Raw genomic sequence first — 16,460 nt, forward strand, 5'->3', positions numbered from 1 at the left:
TTATTTATTTTACGGTACGTGAATATTTACTAATCTCCGCGTTTGAAATCTAATATATGCTTGTGTATGTTTATTTATATTTGTCATGCAGTACTTGATTTCAAAAGAAAACAATCAGACTTCCATAATCTACAAATAAATAATTCGACATTTTGCGTTTGAACACAAATTAACGTGATGCAGCTCATAAGCTGAATAATCAGTTTGATTTTTGTGAATATAACCCTGACCGGTGTTTGCTCTCCAAACAGAAGTGTTTTAATTCCTGCTGGAAAAACATCTCAAGTCTTCAAATCACAGATGAAAAACACAGATGTCAGAATGAAAGTGAAGTCCACTGTTTAATGCATTATTGTTGAACGTATTTGTCATTTTTGACATTTATTTAAAAAAAAAAAAATTATTGCATATAATCAAACAGATAATGAGGAGACAAAATTGAGTGTCGTACAACATCCACAAACCTTCACAAGCAGAAATAGTGAAAAACACACAGAACGGTAAATAACAGAGGCAGGATTCCTCACAGAGACTGACGGAAGAATGTGTCAGATGTGACTAGAGATCAGTCTGCTCTGTTATTCATATTTACAGACACATTTCTCTGTATCTCACATAGATACGTGTATCTTGTATCTACTGTTTCCTTTGTTACGGTAAACATAAATGTATTATCTGAACATCAAAAACTACGTAAGCCCGTTTCTGCCACAGGATAAAAAAAAAATTTCTCTCACAAGTCTGACTTTTCTCCCAGAATTGTGAGATATAAACTCAATTCTGGGAAATAAAGTCAGAATTACGAGATATTTATATTAAGTTTATACTTTATTTCTCAGAATCATGAGAAATAAACTCGCAATGTCAGTTTTGAGGAAAGTCACTACTTTCGAAAGTTTATACTTTGCAATTCAGACTTTTCCACATGCAATTGCGAGTTAATGTCATGCAATTCTGAAAAAAAGTCAAAATTGTGAGATAATAAGTAGATCAAATGTACTGTTAAAACATTCAGTTATTGCTTCAGAAGATACTTGGCTGAGAACAGATATTGCTATGGCTTCTCTCTTCTGTCACTGACTGAGCAAGAACCTTCCAGTTTGGTGAGCTAGGTTCAAATGGTAAAACATGGCAATTATGGAATAAATAAAAGCTGCAATCAGCTTTAGTTGTGCAGGTCTAAATAAGCATCTGGAGACAAAAAAAATCCTTCATTAGTATGTTATCTATTATGCTAATCAGGTCACTTTTTCAATAAAAGTGTTTTGGTATGTCTCTGATGTTGCTACACTTATTTGCTGTTCTTCTTTATATTATATTTCTGTCTAGACTGCATTCAATTCTGTAGCAGATGTTGTTAACACTTTTTTTCTTCATATCTGTGTGAGGAGAGCAATTAGACTACTATTATTTGGCAAGGCTGATGCTCTCTACTGTGATAAAGCTCTTATGAAAACTGAAAATGTTTTTAAAAATAAGTCTTGAATAACTTAACTTGATAAATAAAATGCAATGAACACCTTCAAGATTGAGATTTTAATTTAACGATATTTATTCACATCCAGCACTCATAAATGTTTGGGCTCGGTACGATTTGTTTTTGAAAAACGTATTTTATGCTCACCAAGGCTGCATTTATTTGATCAAAAATACAGAAAAATCTGTAATATTGTTACAATTTAAAATAACTGTTTTGTATCTGAAATTTTTATTTATTTATTCCTGTGATCAACGCTGAATTTTCAGCATCTTTACTTCAGTCTTCAGTGTCACATGACTCTTCAGACACCATTCTAATATGCTGATTTCCTGCTCAAGAAACATTTCTTATTATGTTGAAAACAGATGTTCTGATAATATTTTTGTGGAAATCATAACACATTCTGGATTCTTTGATGAATAAGAAGTTCAAAAGAACAGAAATATAAATCTTTTGTAGCATTATAAATGTCTTTACTGTCACTTTTGATCAGTTTAATGCACCCTTGCTGAATAAAATTAATAATTAATAATAAAAAAACTTTCGAACAGCACTGTATTTGATACTTCATTTTTTAGTTATCTATCATCCGCAGATATATGAAACAAACTGTATTTGTCTGAGAATATCCTGTATTATTGTTATGTGTCATGAGTCATTACAATGACAAGCGCCTGTTGTTTTCCATGGATTTGCGAATAATCCTTCATCCAATCATGTGCAGGAGGGGCGTGTCACCTCTGTTTGGCGGTCCAATCAGGTAAAGGATCAGACATTTGCCTCCAGAAGCTCCAGGAAGAGTTTGTGCATGGGGACGCGTCCGTCCTGCTTGATGCTGCAGAAGTGCCTCACGGCTTTGGCGGAGGTCTGGCGGAGGAGCGGAAGGGTCATGATGAGTTTCCCCGTCCTTCGAGGGTCTTCCCTGTGATGGACACACTCGTAATCCAGAAGAGCTTCATGGAGAGAGTCCTGCAGACCCTGAACGGCCTCCACGTCCTCTATATGCATCGAGTCTGAGAGAGGGAATCAGGTCATTCAGGTCTCTGAATTCTGAAGGCTTTTGCTGCATTTCATTCAAAAATATTGACTGTAAATAACGCATGTGTTAAAGTTGCTATTAGCCATTTTTGCACTGCCATTCGTTTAAAAGAATAGTTCACACAAAAATGAAAATTTGCTCAACCTCAGGCCATCCAAGATGCAGATGAGTTTGTTTCTTCATGGGAACAGATTTGAAGAAATGTAGAATTACATCACTTACTCATCAATGGATGCTCTGCAGTGAATGGGTGCCGTCAGAATGAGAGTCCAAACAGCTGATAAAAACATCACAATAATCCACACCACTCCAGTCCATCAGTTAATGTCTTGTGAAGTGAACAGCTGCATGTTTGTAAGAAACAAATCCATCAAGATGTTTTAACTTCAAACTTCTGGCCAAAAATTCCAGTCCATAATCCGTAATAACGCTTCATCCAGTGAAAATGCCCATCTCCTGATGTATTTTCACTTCAAAACCCACTAACATATTTGTTAGGACTTTTTTGGACTGTTTTAATTTGTGCCTCATCTGTGCATATTTCTCTCCTGATTCAGACAAGATGACTTTTTCACTGGAGGAAGCATTATTATGGATAGAGGACTCGTATTTTCACCTTAATTATGGATTAGTTTTTTTAGGAACATGCAACTTTTCACTTTATAAGACATAATTAATGGACTGGAGTGGTGTGGATTAGTTGTGGATTATTATGATGTTTTTATCAGCTCTCATTCTGACGGCACCCATTCACTCCATTGGTGAGCAAGTGATGGAATGCTACATTTCCCAAATCTGTTCCCATGAAGAAACAAACTCATGTACATCTTGGATGGCCTGAGGGCAAGTAAAGTTTCAGAAACTTCCATTTTTAAGTGAACCATTCCTTTATTTTATTTATTTACTTTTTAACACCATGCCAGCGTCAAGGCTCTTTTGAATTATTCCTTTAAGTAGTCCATGCAGAAATGTTCTGTGCAAGTATCTGTATCTTTACCTGAGTTGGCGAGAGCGATGGCTTTCAGAGTGACAAACTCTTCTCTCTCCAGCCTCATGGACCTGTACCTGCGCACCAGCTGTAATATGGCCTTGTGGAGCTCCAGCAGACCTGCTGATTTGGCCTGTTCAGCATCCATGATGTAATCCTCCGCAAACACCAACTTGTCCTCGCAGGGCAGCGAGCGGAAAGCCACACGCAGGATGAGGATCTCCATCCACGCGCTCTGCAGGAGACTCATCTGATCGGACAGACAGAGGCTGGAGAAACCTGCAGGAGTGACGGAGTGACTGATCAGATAACCGTCTCTTTACAAAACAACTCTATGATCCACGTAATTGGCTAAAGAAATAATAAAAGTACCAAAATATAACTAATTAAACTACTACACAAATAAAGAAAACACCTATATAAGTAAATAATCAGCTAAATAGTTCAATAAATTACCAAACACCTAAATATGTACATAAACAACTAAATAAGCACATAATCAGTTAAATAACTAAAAATAAATGATCAGCCGAACAGTTAAATAAATAACCTATCACCTAAATATCTAATTTTCTAAACAACTAATAAGATAAACAAACCAAAATAAATAACCAATCACATAACTGTCTAAACAAACAACTAATTCCCAAACAACTAAGTAAATAATCAGATGACTAAAACAATTTATCAGCTAAGTACTTATCAACTAAACGAGTAATACTAAACATCTAAATAACCAATCACATAAATATCTAAATGAACAATGAATGTCCTAAACAACCAATAAGATAAACAATCTAAATAACCATTAGCGTAAATATCTAAACAAACTATTTCCTAAACAAATAATCATTTAAATAAATAATCAACTAAATAACAAAACTACAAATAACTTAATTAACAGATTAAACCAATAATCAGCTAAATGAGTAATACAAAACCAATAATCTCCTAAACAACAAAGATAAACAACTAATCACATCATCTAAATAAATAAACAACAAATCAATACCCAAGTAAATAATCAGCTAATTACAACCAATTACATAATTATCTAAATAAACAACTAATTCAAATCAATAAACAACTAAAGCAAATTGTCACGCAAGTAAAGAGCTAATTAACACTAATCAGCTAAATGAGAGTAAATAATCTGCTAAATAGTTCAATAAATAACCAAATACCTTAATATGTAAATAAACAACTAATTCAGTACATAATCAGTTGAATAACTAAACAACTAATCCTTTAATTAACTAAACTACTAATCAGCTAAATAAGAAATACAAAACAACTAAAGTAAATAATCAACTAACAAATCACCTAAATATCTAAACAAACGACTAATTTCCTAATCATCTAATCTGATAATAACCACATAATAACCTAAATCACTAGCTATATAACTAAAACAACTTGTCAGTGTAGTAACTAAATAGCTAGTATTTAAATTATTTGGTTAAGTAAATAAAAATAATTGAATTAATCCCTTAAATAACTATATTTAAAAAAATCAGCCAAATATCGAAATAAATTCAACTAATCAGGTAAATAACTTTGAAGCAGATGAATGAAAATGACCTTTAAATGTGACCGATAAAACCCACCTAATTTTAGAGCTAATTTGACACTGGACTCTGACCTCTGTTAGGAAGGAAAGCTTCTCTGTGTGTGTGACAGAGGTTTGTCCCTGAAGAACAGCGTCAATGACGGACGAATCTCTCTCATTCACGTTCTCTCACACTTAATTAAAAAGCCAGTGATTAGTTTGGTGTGGCGAGGGAGGAGAGCAGCCATCGCTGATGTTTATCAGAGGCCGTAATGACTCGTATCTCTCGCTGGCTCTCCTCCTGAGTGACGTTCATTAGCTGATTGGATCTCGACGCTGATCGATCGCAGGCTGAATGAAGCAGCGCTGCCGTTCACGCTGAGCTCTGGAGACGCGGCCGTATCGACGTCTGTGAAACGTGTTAACGAAATCAAAGGGCCCTCGTGACACTCAAACAACGCAAATAAAACAACCCCAGAGCCATTTAAATCAGCAATGTCCTCTTCTATTGTACGTCCTGTTTCAGACTCCGGGGAAAAGACAATGCTGCTGTCACACACTGTTGACATGAACACACACAACTGCTCCTGTGTATGTAAAACACACACACACACGTTGGTTTATGTTTTGTGGGGACTTTCCATAGACGTAATGCTTTTTATGTGAAGTGAAGTGACATGTGGCCAAGTATGGTTACCCATACTCGGAATTTGTGCTCTGCATTTAACCCATCCAAAGTGCACACACACAGCAGTGAACACACACTTGTTTTACTATCCTTGTGGGGACATTCATAGGCGTAATGGTTTTTATACTGTACTTACTGTATGTGCTATTGCCCTACACCAACCCTACACCTAACCTACCCCTTACAGCAGACTTTCTGCATTTTTAGATTTTCAAAAAACTGAATTCTGTGTGATTTATTAGCTTGTTTGCCCATGTGGACCTCAATTTAGGTCCCCACCGGACAAAACTTTTTGCAGAAGTGAGCTAAAGCAAAAATAAATAAATAAATTTTTTAAAATAAAGTGTTGTTTTGTTGTTTAGTTAAAATAAAGATTAATATATATATATATATATATATATATATATATGTGTGTGTGTGTGTGTGTGTGTGTGTGTGTGTGTGTGTGTGTGTGTGTGTGTGTGTGTGTGTGTGTGTGTGTGTGTGTGTGTGTGTGTGTGTGTGTGTGTGTGTGTGTGTGTGTAATTTGTTTTAAAGTACAGACCTGACAATATGTTCCTAGTTTTATATACTGAATTTTTACATTTTATGTAAAAGTGTTGAATGGTCCTTACACAAATTTTCTAAAATGAAAAGTTTTTTATTATTATAATGTGTGGATTTCTTTTGTTTTACAATTTATTTCCCAAGTGAATGTATCTTATTTTAAGGATGTTTAGATATTTTTGTTACTTGAAACCTAAAAAATGCTGATTTTTTTTGCATTTCATGCCATAATTTGTGTAGTCAGTGTACCTTTTATAAAAAACAACAGAAGTCTGTTGTATGTCCTCATGCAGATAAATTTGAAATATTCACTCACATTCTCTCAAATGAGACAAATTGTGTTTATTTACCAAATACTGTAATCTAGTGCACAAAGCTATGGCATATAATCAGTCACTCACATGTTATGGAGAATCACACACACACCTGGTTTTGTGGTTTGTTTTGTAAGCATTACTACAGAGGTCAGTATCAACACAAAAACAGGTGTTGGCCAGTTCTCTCTCTCTGTGTGTGTGTGTGTGTGTGTGTGTGTGTGTGTGTAGATACTGAGATATAGTTGTAAAAGTGAGCGAAATCTGACGAAATCTTGAGGACAATGACAGAGGACGTCCTTGAAAAAATTATTGATAAATAAAGCAAAGCATTTAATGATGATAGAAGCCTATGAAAAATCCTCACTGCTAAAAGAACCGATGTCTTGAGTACAGGAAGACATTTCATAATCAAATTCCTCTAAAAACATCTAATGCATCTGACATTCCAGTGTCACAGAATCTGTGTGCGTGTTGTTAGGTTACACAGAAACACATCCGAACTAACAGCACTTTATCGCTGTGTATCCAAAACAAATAGCAGATAATGTGTGTGTGTGTGTGTGTGTAATTAAAGTCTCTTTGGTCTGTTGGTACCTGGTATGTGTTTGGCCCAGCTGATGTTGAGCACCAGTTCTCTATCGGCGAGGTCACACAGGGTCGTTAGGGCTTTGATGTCACTGTCGGGGAGGGCGGGGTCAGGCATGGCACACACCTTCTCTGGCTCCGCCCCCAACAGCAGGGTCACCACCTTATTCTCCCCCTGAGCGCTGCAGGACGCTAACAGAAAGAAATACGGAACATTAACACATATAGGGCGACTGTACATCCTTTTTCCCAGACATGTTCTGGACGGATTTCTAAACTGCCTAAAATGTCCAGGTTTTGGCTTTGTTTTCCTGCTGACATGCTCTCTATAGTCCTCATAAATTATATAGGCTACACAAATTTGCATTACTTTGCTTGTTCTCTGTAGATCCCGCCTTCTCACATGCCACGATTGGTCGATTATGTACAGTGCCTGCATGCTATTGGTCAAACAAATTTTTATTCATTACCTTCAGCAAGTATGAATAGAGTGCATTAATGCCCGCCCACTTTTTCAGCACTTTTTCATTTTTCTCATTGGGATTCTTAAAAAGTGCTATAAGCAATTAACCAAGCCAACTAAGAGGAGAATCACAATATTACAAACTTTTGGTTACACTTTATATTAGGTGGCCTTAACTACTATGTACTTACATCAAAAAATAAGTACAATGTTAAGTACAAGTACATGTTCATATCGTATTGCAAAACACATTTGCTGCTATTGAGGTAGGATACGGGTAAGGTTAGGGAAAGGTTTGGTGGTATGGGTAGGTTTAAGTGTGGGTTAAGATGTAAGGGATGGGTTGACAGTGTAATTATAAATGTAATTACAGAAATTAATTACAGATGTAAGTACGTATAGGTATTTTAAAAAATATAAGTACAATGTAAAAACATGCATGTACACAATAAGTGCATTGTATCAAATGATTCATTTAAATGTAAGTACATAGTAGTTAAGGCCACCTAATATAAAGTGGGACCAAACTTTTATTTGAAGCAAAAAATGTCTTAAAATCAGACAAAAAGACAAAGTTACATGACTGTCTACTTATCGCCATTAATGAGGGAAAGAACTACAACCCCATAAGCCATTGCAAATGATAATAAAAATGATGGAGAACTACAAGTAAGAAATATAAACTATAAGAAAAATATTTTTAAAAAGTAGTTGATTGTATATAATATATATATATATATATATATAAAATTAATGACATTTTTATTTTCCAGAACCTGACTGTTGCACTCTTTAGGACAATATGGCCAAAACCAGGACATTTTAGTCAATTTAGAAATCCTGGCCACATATACTAAGATGCAGATGTGTCTGGCTGAGGTGCGGGGATATTCTTACGCTGTTTTCTGTGAGGTTGCTGTACACTGAAGACGACGCTGGAATCAGAGTCGATTCTCCTCTTATATTTCTGCCGTCCTCCTCGTACCCGGTCCAAACGCACACCTGAGTCACACACATATATAGATAGATTCTGGGATGAGAAAAACAACTTGCTCATTATGTAAAAAAAAAAAAAAGAGCTTGACTGAAATAAACAGCTGCATGAAACAGTAAACTGGCAGCACTTTTAAAAAAGCAGGTGCACTGAAATAAAATCAGGCCAGCAATAATGCGACTCCACACCTGCACTAATATAACAGTCTTTGCCTATTTGCTGACTGCGTATAATTATTATTTTTACGGTTGTGTTTGTGAAAGCACTTGAGCACAGCTGCATATTTAAGAAGCCCATGATATATGTGTGCTTAATCTCAGACACTTTCATAGCAAAACAAATCAAGAGAACCTGCATAGAGTGTCATTCATGTTATTTATTGCACTGCATGTAGTGAATCTCACAAAACCTGTCAAGAACATGGCAAAAATAAAATGCAAAAAAAAATGACAATTTATGACAATTAGGCACATTTACACCCACAATTCTCAGAAAGAAATTTCATTAATCTAAAATTATGCAATTAAACCATTTGAAAAACACTCTAAAAATAATAAAGTAAATCAGGCTTCATTTTCTTTGGATTCCGCAGAGAAATGTGACGTTTTTGTGAGATTCGTTAACACACACACACACTCTCACCTTCTCGCAGCATTCCCACAGACAGACACTTAGTGAAGCGGCAGGCCTGACAGGACTTCCTCCTCCTTTTAGTTATTTCACAGTCTCTGCTGACCGAACAACTGTACTCGATATTTCCTGAAAGAGACCAACAGACCATCATTACCATCAAAATATTCCTCTAGCAAAAACTGTGTACCAAACACGCACAGACACACTTTCCCCCTGTGCAACTAACTAGATCAGCTGCATTTGTTTTATAGCAAAATACAGTAAAATCAGTGATATTGTGAAATAATATTACAATTATTATTACAATACATTTCAAAATACTATTTATTCCTTTGATCAAAGCTGAATTTTCAGCATCATTACTCCAGTCTTCAGTGTCACATGATCTTTCAGAAATCATTCTAATATGCTGATTTGTTGCTCAAGAAACATTTATTATTATTATCATCAATCTTGAAATTGTGATGCATTTTTCATTTATAATGCATTTATTTGAAACAGAAACATTTATTTTAACAATTAAATGACCCTAAACCTTTAAACACATGAATCACCTACTATATTTGTCAAAATGTGTAGTATATAAACAAAGCAGATCACACTGGATACTGTGCAATGTGTTCATGTTCAAGATGAAAATGAAACAAAAGAAAGATTATATTTAATACATTGTTCCCTAAAACTGTAGCCATAAAAAAAACATGTTCATTACATGAAATAAATTAATCATTAATTGAAATAAAATAACTCATTTTATTTCAGGTAGATGCCAAGGCAGCATTGTTTTTGTTTAGTTCAAGTTGAGGTGCTAAAATAACTAAAACTTAATCAAAACACTAAACACTAAAATGACACTAATAAAAATGACAACAACATTTCTAAAACTTTAACCAAAACTAAAAACAGAAAATATCAAATGTAATTCAAAATATTAACAAAATCAATAACAGTATATCAATGCTACTAAATAACACTGAACGATGGACACACAAACACACATCCGACTGGTGTCCTGACCTTGAATGGTGCGTTTGAAGAATGCTTTGCAGGCCTCGCAGGAAGCCACTCCATAGTGAAAACCAGATGCAACGTCTCCACACACGAGACACAGGCGTTTGGGGCCCGAGCTCAGCCCATATCCACTCTTCTCCTGCGTTTCCTCCAGCAGCCTGCAGGGTGCGCCGGGAGGCCTAAGAGCCGCCTCAGCCGCAGGGTATGAAGCGGGAGAGTCCAGACCTGTTGGGTTCCCTTTAGTTACCGAACTGTAGCTGCTCCCAGCGTCCGACGACGCCGCGGGACTGTGCTGGGTCAGACTGTCCGACAGGGAGGAAGGGCTCGATGGCTCCGTCTTGATGTAGGCAGGACAGTGTCCGTCGATCGACATCATGTCCAGAAAGCTTTGGAAATCAAGAGAATAATGAGAGTTAAGAAAAGGAGACAAATGCATGCCTGCATTATCTTTATTATTATTACACACACTGTAAAAAAAATAAATACATTTTTTTTTTTTCCAAACACAAAATATTTTCCATAGAAGGTTCAAAGGTTTAGGGTTAGATTTAATTTAATTTGCATTTATCTATATTTATTTATTTATTTTTGGACACATTAAATTGCCCAAAAATAGAGATATACAAAATGTTACAGATTATTTTTATTTTCTAATAAATGCTGTTCTTTTTTAACATTTTATTTATCAAAGAATGAAAAAAAAAAAAAAAAAAAGGAATTAAGCAGCACAACTGTTTTCAACATTGATCGTTTGAAATGTTTCTTGAGCAGCAAATCAGCATATTAGAATGATTTCTGAAGGATCATGTGACACTGAAGACTGGAGTAATGATGCTGAAAATTCAGCTTTGCATCACAGGAATAAACTACTTTTTAAATTATAAATGATTACTGTAGCCTTGGTGAGCATAAAAGACTTCTTTCAAAATCATTAAAAAAAAAAAAAAAAAAAACTTACCAACACCAAACTCTTGTTTGTTTAATGTTTAAACAGCATTAAAACTAATAGCCGTAAAGCATTATTTTAACATCACGTGTATCATCCTGATGGTGTTTTGTCCTTGTCACGCTCTGCATGTTCTACAAGTTGTTTATGTTTATAATGTTTGTATTTTTATTAGCCATGGTTCATGGAAAGACAATTTAGACGAACCTCAAACCACTTGTACTGTAAATTTACCAGGATTTGTTTCACAGTGCATGAATCCCTGAAATGAGCTACAACGACAGAACAGCAAATTACAGTTTTTTTCTTATCAGCACAACTATATTTCCCACTATGTCAGATGTAATGTTTACAGCACACACAGCACCTGTACACACCTGTTTTATCACTTCATCTCACACACACACACACACACACACACACACACGCACGCACAGCGGCCGGTAACGTGATCTTAAAGCCCATCAGGGTTTTTGTCTGGGATCCAGAGGAATTACCTGTGACTCCATCACACATCTCAAATCCTATTGCTGTAAGACGGTCGGTGAACGCTGCCAGAACGTGTGCTTATTAAAGCGCTCTGCCTCAATTCTTACGTAAATATACAGCAGGATTATAGTTGTGATTTTTCCATAGTTTCTCAACTCTTTCAAAGCGTGGGGTAGATCACTACAACTGCATTCCTTTCAGTACAGTAATCATTTACTCTGTTCAAAATGAAGATTGATCAATAGTTGACGGTACATTACATGTTCTTCCAATCAGCATATTGATTTCTGGGTCCTTTAAAGCATGACGGTTTCTGAGGACCATCATCTGCTGCTTTTAAGAACCCAGAAACCTACAGGCTAATGAACAAAAAGTCTTTGAGGAACTTAAACAGGTTCTCTTATTGTATTATTTTAGTTGGAAACTTTAAACTTAGTGATCTGAGCGTATCTGATGATGGACAGGTTGCAAGTGGAATGTGCATCTAAAATATTTATTATTAATAAGTTGCTTATTTATGGAAAAACATGTTTATTCCATCTACTATTTTATCTTTTATAATCAAATTATATAACTGATCAAACTTGAACTGAATATCTACCTAGGTATCAAACCGAAAAAAAAAACATTTCTTCTTAAAAATTTGTCTTTTATGATCAAATGTACATAGTTTTACTCTCACATTCCTACATGCGTATCTTTCTCTTATTATAAATCAATAGAATAAATCAAATACATGTATAAGTTACTCATCTAAGTCATATGTCCCCCACAGTTAGTTTCCACCAAAATAATTGTTACTACATAATATAAATGAATATGAGCTCTCCTTTAATCAGTCCAACATTATTATCATTTTTTTTTGCTATATGATAGAATCCCCTATCCTATATAAAGTGGCCTATAATTACAATATTTTATATAGATTAAAAAAAAAAAAAATATATATATATATATATATATATATAACAAAGTTCCAGTAAAGCAAAATAAGTACAATACGATAATACATATAAAAGCCTAATTATGCCCAAATGAAGTTAATAAATTTATAAGTTACTTACTTGTTCTGTTCAGAAGGGAAGGAAAAAGATTCCGGGTGAAAAAACTGCACTAGATCCATTAGACAGCTAGGAATGAAACCATAACCTGAGAAAACTGTGAAAGACACTAAATCTCTCTCTCTTTTTCGTCTGTAAGGTTTTACTGTAATAACGCTCGTCTGTTTCTCCTCACTGCGTTTCTGCTTCTGCAGCGCAAACGCTTAAAACCCCGGCGAGGCTGCTTATGAATATCGAATACCTTTCGCGTTGTTCCCGCCTCAATGCCAACGTCAGCAGATAACCGACCAATGGGGGCGCGCTCTACTGAATATTCATGAAGCTTGCTCAGGTGAGAAGGTGGCGCTTCAGTTTGAACAAAACAAACGACGTGAATCATTTCTAATCGCGAGGAACGCGACAAAACTAAAACGCTGTCGTTGATGAAGCAGGCTACTGACATTTTAGTGTAGACAGTGTTTTATTTTCTAACCAGCTTCCAAACCCGTTATATAGGCTTAGAAACATGCACAATGGCGGTATTAGATGGTAATACCATGGTACTTTGATAAACACTATGCATCATGTAGGCTATATTAATATAGCCTACAATGGAATTTACATTGTAAAGTAAAACGGGTGCCACTTCTACATAAAAGTACACACAACACAAATCTTAAAGATTTCCACTATAAACATTGCAATTCTTGTCTTCGAAACTGCGTTTAAAACAAGGCATCATCTCCTGCACAGGTAGGCTAATACTCTGCAAACTTTTAAGAAACAATAAAGTGTTTATGCGAGATCAAGTGTTTAAAATGAGAAAGCCTCCATTATGCAGGAGGTAAACAGACAGTGTTTTCAGTGGTATTAGCTGGAAAAGCCTCTGTCCACTCATGTGCCGAGAGCAAACATACACTGAGCTGAAAAACAAAAGGAGATCTCAACGCTTTCTGTGTCTAAATCCGACATTTACTCGATTCTGCAACTCTCTCACCATCATCGTTGTCACTGCAGACTACACAGCAGGAAACGCTCCTCATTAAACATCCTCCTCATCCCTCCAGATCTCAACTGCACCCAGATCAGACAGACAGGTCTGACCACTACAGATCTCAGTTCATAACATCAGGTGAAATATTTCACAAAGAGCAAATATCTCCATGGCATTCACTGCTAGTGTCTTTTAAAACATGTTATAACCCAAAGAGCAGCAGTCCTGGATGCTGCATGAGAACGCATCTGCTTATTCAGGCACCTTTACCAGGTTGCACTCTAATGAGCAAACATGGTATCTGGCATCTTAAAGGAGTGTTTCACCCAAAAATGAACATTTGCTGAAAATGCTCACCTTCAGGCCATCCAAAATGTAGATGAGTTTGTTTCCTAATGAGAACAGATTTGGAGAAATTTAGCATTACTCAACAATGGATCTGAATGGGTGCCGTCAGAGTCCAAACAGCTGATAAAAACATCACAATAAACCACACCACTCCAATCCATCAGTTAACATCTTGTGAACCAAGATTTATTTGTAAAGTAGAAAGCTTTACTCGCATATAAATAGCAGAAAATGTGTAGAGAATCTTAATAAAATACAATTCCGCTACTATTTGCAATGATGTATAGTGCAATTACACTGTAAAAATAAAAAAAAATAAAAAAAAGTTGAGCCAACTTAAAATTTTAAGGCAACCAGCTTCAGCAGATTTTTGAGTTTTCTCAACTTGTCGTTTTAAGTTTATACAACAAAAATTTGAGAATCTCCCACAAAAATAAGTTGAGCAAACTCAAAAATCTGCTGAAGCTGGTTGCCTTCAAATTTTAAGTTGGCTCAACTTTTTTTTTTTTTTTACAGTGTATATAGTGCTTTTAACAATACAGATTGTGTCAAAGCAGCTTTACAGTATTAAATAGGGAAAATAGTGTGTAATAATATAAAAGGACAACAGTAAACACTCAATTTCATTTAAAGTCAGTTCATCATTGCACTCAGGCCTCAAAGAAAAACTGAGTGTCTTTCAAAAATACAATGTCACTAACCTGGGAAATCCTGTAAATAGGTCTTCGTCAAAAGCGTTCAGTCCATCAACCCTGGTTCAAGACATCACTTATTTGCCTTTACTCACCTAAGATGTATAAAATCAGACTACTACACTAAAAAAAAAAAAATCAAGAAAGTAGTTTCCAGTTTTGTGCAACAGTCATCAAGTGGTTGGTGAATGTACTGTACTTTACCGTCACATTTCTATCCTCTCATCCTGTTATTATGAATTTGTGTGGATATGCGAGTATCAGTGGCAGTCGTTACCTGTGTGCCGAGCGTTACGTAACTCGGGTCTCAAAGTGATGAGCTGAGCAGGATTACATGCTGGATTTCCTCTGACTGAGACGATTCTCATCTCGTTTGTCTCACGCACAGAAACAGATGATGACAGCTTTTTTAACCCTCATGTTGAGCTGGACTTTCTTTTTCATGAAACTGCTAATGTTATCACATTGGACTAAAACTTATCTTGCTATGCTAAGTTATTGCATTAGACTTGCTAACAGCTTTGCTTTATATATCTATATCTATCTATAAACAAGTTGACAAAAGGATCGAATCCAAGATTTGGTGATAATATGTGACCCTGGACGACAAAACCAGTCTTAAGTGTCAATTTTTCGAAAAGAATAGAAAAATGGATAATTTGACCCATACAATGTACTTTTGGCTATTGCTACAAATATACCCCAGTGACTTAAGACTGGTTTTGTGGTCCAGGGTCACATATAACAATGTGAGAGTCCTTCTTGACTGGGAACTCTAAATTAGGTAAACGATTTTCAAAATAGCAAAAATGTTAAAGCAATAAATCCCATGTTTTTTAGAGACAGAACTATTAGATATGTTAAGATTAATTATCCAACTTAAAAAATTAACTTCAGATATAAGCAGGTACCTTTAAACACACCATTGGTCTTTACTTTCTCAGTTCTGTTCAATAGTTAAAATTACAAAACACTGTCCATTTTAATTGTCTGTTGAAATGATAGCTAATTAATTGTAGAAAAATATCTTATGTATCTGTAATATATCTTAAATTCATTCACATCCCATATTTTGAACAGTCTTATTTAAAAAAAAAAAAAAAGCATTCTGTTTAAGAGCTAATCAGGATTCTGTTGTTCACACTGACTCTGGACGCTTTGAATAAATCTCCAACATATCAGCTGCTAAGCAGAACAGAAAGCCGTTGAGTCTGTTGGAATAATTTTCTGCTAGATTGCACAGTTATAATTACTCTCCAGATCAGCTGTACTGATGAGAGTATTGATCTGTTCACTGATAGTCATCACAACAAACACGCACGGAATAAGAAATAATTACACCTCTGAAGACAATCAACATGATAATTGAGTTTTGTCCTAATAAAGTTGTTCATCTACTCACCCTCGTGGTCTTGTAAACCCACTGATTTTCTTGCATTAGAACAACAAAAGGGATGTTTAACATTTTGTCCAAGCTGCTCTTTCTATTAAAATAATGTCAAGATTTTTGGAGGGATGATACAATTTAACAAAGACTTTTACAAAACATACTTTTTTTTATTATTATTTCAAATTATTTTAAACCAGCATTATTTTAGTACCAGATACTATTATAGTATATATATATATATATATATATATATATATATATATATATA

At 35.2% G+C, this 16,460-nt stretch overlaps 1 protein-coding gene across 5 annotated transcripts; it reads right to left on the minus strand.

Annotated features, from left to right (window-relative positions):
- Window positions 1-345: 345 nt before the first annotated feature.
- Window positions 346-16,336, minus strand: esrrgb (estrogen-related receptor gamma b). Of its 5 annotated transcripts, XM_058756849.1 has the most exons (8): window positions 14,812-16,336; window positions 14,120-14,154; window positions 10,300-10,679; window positions 9,292-9,408; window positions 8,553-8,657; window positions 7,202-7,384; window positions 3,517-3,786; window positions 346-2,493 (listed from the first exon to the last, which is right to left on the minus strand). In XM_058756849.1, exons 3-8 carry the CDS (start codon window positions 10,667-10,669, stop codon window positions 2,249-2,251), a joined length of 1,290 nt encoding a protein of 429 aa, XP_058612832.1. In that variant the 5' UTR covers window positions 10,670-10,679; window positions 14,120-14,154; window positions 14,812-16,336; the 3' UTR covers window positions 346-2,248. The 5 variants fall into 5 exon arrangements, with proteins under 5 accessions (XP_058612832.1, XP_058612834.1, XP_058612833.1 ...); XM_058756851.1 differs by lacking the exon at window positions 14,120-14,154; XM_058756850.1 differs by lacking the exons at window positions 14,120-14,154; window positions 14,812-16,336 and adding an exon at window positions 13,766-14,107.
- Between the last annotated feature and the right edge of the window lie 124 nt (window positions 16,337-16,460).

The sequence above is a fragment of the Onychostoma macrolepis genome, chromosome 20 (assembly GCF_012432095.1).
Source record: "Onychostoma macrolepis isolate SWU-2019 chromosome 20, ASM1243209v1, whole genome shotgun sequence".
Taxonomy (NCBI): domain Eukaryota; kingdom Metazoa; phylum Chordata; class Actinopteri; order Cypriniformes; family Cyprinidae; genus Onychostoma; species Onychostoma macrolepis.

Excerpts from the sequence above, each read along its gene's own strand:
- esrrgb (XM_058756848.1), bottom strand. The coding sequence starts at position 12,851 with ATGGATCTAGTGCAGTTTTTTCACCCGGAATCTTTTTCCTTCCCTTCT. Across the intron at positions 10,680-12,792 it reads TTCCCTTCTGAACAGAACAA|CTTTCTGGACATGATGTCGA; the intron begins GTAAGTAACTTA and ends TGATTTCCAAAG. Across the intron at positions 9,409-10,299 it reads CTTCAAACGCACCATTCAAG|GAAATATCGAGTACAGTTGT; the intron begins GTCAGGACACCA and ends GGTCTCTTTCAG.